Genomic DNA, 6002 nt, shown 5'->3' with positions numbered 1-6002 from the left:
TCTTTGTTTCCTTGCACAAACTCGGAGTTACCATCAAGATGTCTTTGTTATTGTTATGATTCGATCTACTTAAATCAAGGCTTCGCCCATTGCAGTAATAATGTAGATACAGAAAAAAGTTATGAGCATCGATGTTGCTTGAAATGAGCTCTTCAATTTAGTGAGTTGAAAGTAATAATATAGATACAGAAAAAAGTTATGAGCATCGATCTTGCTTGAAATGAGCTCTTCAATTTAGTGAGTTCTATCGTACAATCTTGCAAATACAATTTGATGATGTAGGTGTTGCAGAAAGTGTTTTTCACTTTGGTTCAGGATTCAGTTGATTATTAAGTTGTCGAATTTATTATGAATTTCTATCCAGCACGATAGACTGTAGGTGGTAGGCATGCTTGTGATGGCTTGAAATTATGTGCATTTGTTTGTTCTATCGATTCACTTTATCCAAGGACCAGTTACGTCTAAGACTATGAACTCGTCTACGGCATTTTCGCCGAGTGTTCGACATCTTCGGGTTGACGATGTTGCTCCGGCAAATTTGTTCATCAGTCCTTCCCAAATTCAATAGCTAATTAAAGAATTGGTTATCATATACGTAATAATTATGCAGCTTATATTAAAACTTTACAAATTTTTACACACCTAGTGCTCTTTCAACTGATATCAGCGACTTCATAGGTGCCATCGGTTGTAGAAGAATTGTTTTTAAAACTGATAAGTTGAATGCCTGAGTTTATCTAAAGGATACTGAGCAAGATCATTCAATATACATTCAGAACTAAATTTCTTCTGAGGTATCAACCTGCAGAAGACGTGACAACATCAACCCAATAGCGCTATGAATGTTAATTACATGGCACTGCATTAAAATTCCTGCATCACAATAAAATTAGTAACATAACAATAATTTACATGGTACATCACAGGCAAGTAGCTGCATGGCAAAAAAGAGGATTGCTCTGGGTCCAGAGGTACAGGTTTCGGATTGAAAACTGACGAACAAATAAAAAAATATTCTGTTTGTTAAGCCTTCAATTCTGTTCGAAGTAACCAAGAAATTGAAAGCTAAGGGTATTTTGGAAACTGAAAGGTCGCTATCCTGCTGGAAGTCAAATGCACAGATGTCCAAATGATCATTATTACATTTCAGCACGATCAAAATTATTTTTAACGAATCGAGCACGAACTTGAGTGGTAGAGTGCACGAAAATACAAATCTCGCATACATGACTAATAATGGAGCCAGTCTTGTCACTAGTGATTAGTGAGTAGTTCTAAGAGTAAATGTTACTAGATAGTTAATTGTGGCGCTAGCACGTTACTAACACTTAACTCATCACATAAAATGGCAACATGAAGAGGAAGCCGCAATAACTACAATGAAGGTGGACTTCATGCACAAAAAGTTTTTATAATTAGGCTTCATACATCAAGGTAAAGCAGTAGCTGAACTCGAGTAAACTATTGGAAATCGTCTAGGGGGCGAGCGACGCTCTTAGCTGTTTGACATCTAAAAGGTGAAGTCTCGTGAGTATGATCATCAAAAACTATAATAGGAGAAAAATATAAAGGCGGTGGAGAGTTATCTCCCAGACTCAATTCGTTAGAATAACCAAGATTCCATTGGAAAAAGGAATTAAATGTTCTCGTAGCACACAACTGTAGAGCTGATCTTAAACATGCGTTGATTGCACAAGGAAAGTATGAACCGTATATACATAATACAAATATAACAACAGATGAAAGGATGAAATGAGTTATGACTTAGTGGTAAGCATTTTCAGATAGCACGTGGAAATAAATAGCGCGACGTATCTATGAAGCGGTATAGAATTAATATACACTCTAAATGACTGACTATTCATGAAATGCAAGTTATGTAATATTCTATACAAGAAGAACGTTTATGCCCAAATTACAATAGCAGCTTGCGGGTGATAAAATAATCTATCTTGGTGCCGCAGTATCCACAGCAATTTCAGGAGGTAAATCAGCTGCATCAGGGAACGATGGCGACCTGCAATTTGAAGGCGAATCGTCTGCGACCAGACCATTCATTTCTACACCTACAGCATGGCTATAAATTATGGACGGCGAAGAGTAATCGCTAGGACGGTATCTCTTGCCTTGATTTATTCCGTTAGGAAGCCGCTCGTGATCAGAACGAGCACTCAATAAACTTGACATATATTGAGGACTCCCTGATCGGCAAGGAGGGCTTGCATCGTTGCCATCCTGAGTAGCAATGCCCGCACTCATATATTGAGGGCTAGAAACGCGGGAGTACATTTCAGGACTAGAGCTCGGTGCTGAGTCATCTTTACTGCATGCAGCGTTATCAGTGGGTATGAGTTTATTGGAGGGTCTAGAATACGGATTGGGATCTTTAAAATGAGACCTGCAGGGTGATGATGAACGAACTGGCCGCTGCAGACTCGGGGACCGCATGAGGTCGGAAGCGCCCGGGAGAAAATAGCTTAAATTATCAGGGTCTCGTTTGCCGAGTTGATGAGCTTTAAAAGAATGTTTGTGTGGAAGGGTTGTAGTGATGTGACGTCGAGGTAGTATAGACGGTACGGACACGGGAATTGGGCGGTGGCTGGCAGGTCGACGAAGTGTAGCACAACCACCGCTTCCAAAAGTTGAAAGTCGAGGGCGTGAATCTTCGTAACGAGAGTCACTATCTGTTGTCACGCTGAGGCTGCTGCCACCTGCAACAATATGAGCAATCATGAGCAAAAATAGACAAAAGAATAGTCACATGAACCACTACAACAAAAGAAAAATTGTTTCAAAAAATATTACCGACTGATAATTAATCAGATTTTAAATGCATACCTCTGGTCATAGCAGATAAGTGATGACCGTTGTGATCAGCGTAAAGCAAGAGAGCCGAGCTGGCAGTGCTGTGCTGCCCCTCCAAGACGGCTGTTCCAGGAACATCACATGTGCCTCTTTCGATGCCTTCGATCTGCCTCAAGTCTTCGCTGGAGCGTTGACTGGAGTCGCCCACTCCCGAGTCCTTGCCAGTAGAATGTTCCGAGCTCGTGTCCGGCCCAACCAGAACAACATCGGCGCCATGTGTGGGGTCATCAGTTAGTACTATCTCAGTAGTGTTTAGGAGGGGTTCCGCAATAGGCAGGAATGTCTCGTGTCGGGGGGAGCCTAAGGATAACGAGCCCGCATACTGACCCAGTGTGTTGTGACGGCGACGAGCTGACATGCTTCGATCTTTCCTTCTTGAGTGGAATATGATGATGACCCACACCAAGGACGTGATGACAACGCAAACCACCACAGCCATCATTACAAGTCCAAGAGTAGTGTGGCCATCTACCAACAGACCTGAGCAAAAATAATTTATTAATGAGATTCACTGACCAATATTGTTTTTACAAATCCGACAAGAACTCCAAGTGAACTCACCAACAAGGTGAATGTTTACGGCAATTTTTCACCGTAAAAATGTGACTCGCACAATGCTAATAACGCAAAAGCTGATTATATGACTCGCACAATGCACAATGTTAATACAACAGAAGTTAATTTCATAAACATACCGTCAATGACAGATAGGTGTATAGTTTGACGCCGAGTGCCGTATGTGTTGGTGAGTTGGCACGTGTATGTTCCAGCATCTTCAGGCCGCACGTCCATCACGATCAAGAACTGACCACCGTCGGCGTTCACGTGACGACCGGCCGTCGTAAGGACAACGCCCTCGCGCACCCACGATATGGACGGCTCAGGACGACCACCGCCCTAGCCAATCAAACACAATTCATAAGCTTAGTATTAGTATATATAAATTTTCCCTAGTAACGTCATCAAAATTCAACGCAAGAAGCAAAACTTTCAGAACTCAATGGAGACGAGAACAAGAGTATACCAATAATCGAGTAAATAAATGTTATTTGCTCACACTTTCATCAACGCCTGTAGAATTTTTTTTTCAAAATTAAATTCCAACTATAGATATCTTGTGCGCATTCTTTAATAAAAATTAAAACAAAAAACATCGACATGGATTTACTACAGATATGTGGGCACAGCTGCATACCTGACATTGCATGACGGCCGACTCGCCAGGCCTGCTCGTGACGTCACTGACAGGGTGCACGAAGAAGGGTGCCTGCGTCACGGTGATGTTGGCACTGGCTTGTACAACACCTGCAGTGCTCCTAGCAGTGCAAGTGTAGGTACCTTCATCGTGTACCGTGACCGAGCGGATAAAAAACACCGTATCATCAGGCTCGACCACCAAGCGCCGTTCTCGCGCGGCAGGAAAGTCGTCACTGCCGCCTTTCTGTAACGATATTTCTGGAGTTGGCTCGCCATCCGCTGCGCAATCAAGACGCGCGACACCGTCCACCTGAGGAAACATTACATAACATTCCTGAGTTGGCGTTGTTTAGAGAAAATTGTGAGCAAGACAAACAATGCATCATTTAAAATATCGTCGTTAAATACGGGTCTAAGAGGCGGACTTCGGAAGAAATGCATTTCTCACCCGGCGTAGAATTATGATAACGCAAATACTGTTGGATGTTCCAAATAATTTTCAACATATAATAGTAACACTTAACACCACAGTTATAGATGGAGGCCGATACATACCGCCGTATTTATGTTAGAAGGGCGAATGGTGAAATGCGGTTTGACTTGCACTTCGATTAGTGCCGAATCCGAATAATCGACGCCGTGATCGTTGCGCACGACGCACTGGTAGTAACCTTCGTCTCTGTGCTGTACGTTAGACAAGTGTAAAGTTGAGACAAGTTCACTGATGACACCGCCTTCAGGATCAGGTTTGACGACCGTCATTTTCTTGTCTAGTTTATAAGGCTCAACGACCTGCTGGTTACGGCTCCACAGAACGTCGGGGATGCCACCTCTACTGCCAACAAGAGCTTTGCAATGCAATTCAACATCAGCGTCGAGGAGTATGATCCTGTCTTCCGGGGAGCTCTGAATGAGAGGACGCGGAGTGTGATCACAAGACAGTGTTGCACTCTTTAGGTTTTGAATTGATCTGCCGATCTCTCCATTCGGATAGCTGCAAGTAGCATGAAGACGGTCTAAACTGATTGTGGTGGTGTTGAGCCAGTCTTGCACCCACAGCAAATGACAGTCGCACACTAGCGCCGTGGTGTTCATGATCACTTGGCCAGGTTCACCACCTTCGCCAGGCTGTAGATGGCGAAATGGGTTATCATGCAGCGTCCTGATGGCGTTACCACTCAAGTCCAGAAGACTGAGGCGCTCCATAGGCGCAAGAGACTTGTACTGCACGGCCTCGATTGCGTTGTATGAAAGGTCAAGGCGCATGAGCTTCGACAGACCATAGAAAGCCTCACCAGGCTCTTCAACCGGCCACCGCAGATCGTTATACGACAAGTCCCTGCAAGCATGAAAGATTTGTTATGAAATCCACACATTAGTGTTTATAACACTAAAAATTCATGAGTAACAAGATGCACCAATTTCGAGAGGTCACGATTCTAAATTAGTAATTACTCCAAATACCGCAATAAGCAGCCATACTCACAGCTGTAGGAGATGCGGTGTGGACACGAAAGTACGAGGCTGAATAGAACTCAGGTGATTGTGGGAGACGACAAGAAGCTGAAGCTGCTGTAAGCCCTCCAGCGAGCTTGTGTGTAGTGATACCAGTCTATTGTAGCTCAGGTCACTGCACGTACGTAAACCAGAAATTTAATCATCAATCAAAAGATAATATAAAAGCAGATTTAATCATTGTAAACATCAGAACTGATGCGCTGAGCTAACGCTGGATAATCGTGGGAAGTTATTTCGAGGAGACTATGGTGGGACTTGCAAAAATGAATTCCAGATGCGAAGTATTTGAAAATTCGAAGACATATATACTCCCACTCAGCCCTCTACCGCCGTATGTCACTTCGGAAACATAACTTCCAACTGGAATTATACGTAAACTATTGAGTGTAGCAACCTGAGGACGTTTGTACGCAACAGAGAAC

General features: G+C 43.1%; 1 protein-coding gene across 1 annotated transcript in view; it reads right to left on the bottom strand.

Annotated features, from left to right (window-relative positions):
* Nucleotides 1–599: 599 nt before the first annotated feature.
* LOC108665715 (leucine-rich repeats and immunoglobulin-like domains protein 3) overlaps nucleotides 600–6002 on the bottom strand; it is a 45485-nt gene continuing 40082 nt past the window's right edge. The window contains exons 8-13 of the mRNA XM_018152507.1: nucleotides 5549–5692; nucleotides 4618–5401; nucleotides 4061–4372; nucleotides 3561–3762; nucleotides 2839–3345; nucleotides 600–2711 (exon numbers count right to left, since the gene is read on the bottom strand). Of these exons, the coding sequence (XP_018007996.1) occupies nucleotides 1948–2711; nucleotides 2839–3345; nucleotides 3561–3762; nucleotides 4061–4372; nucleotides 4618–5401; nucleotides 5549–5692 (2713 nt within the window). The 3' untranslated portion in view covers nucleotides 600–1947. The remainder of the gene's footprint in view (nucleotides 2712–2838; nucleotides 3346–3560; nucleotides 3763–4060; nucleotides 4373–4617; nucleotides 5402–5548; nucleotides 5693–6002) is intronic.

The sequence above is a fragment of the Hyalella azteca genome, unplaced genomic scaffold, assembly GCF_000764305.2.
Source record: "Hyalella azteca isolate HAZT.00-mixed unplaced genomic scaffold, Hazt_2.0.2 contig261, whole genome shotgun sequence".
NCBI classification, from domain to species: Eukaryota; Metazoa; Arthropoda; class Malacostraca; order Amphipoda; family Hyalellidae; genus Hyalella; species Hyalella azteca.
Note: the sequence above shows the minus strand (reverse complement) of the source record. Positions and strands in the feature narration are given on the sequence as shown.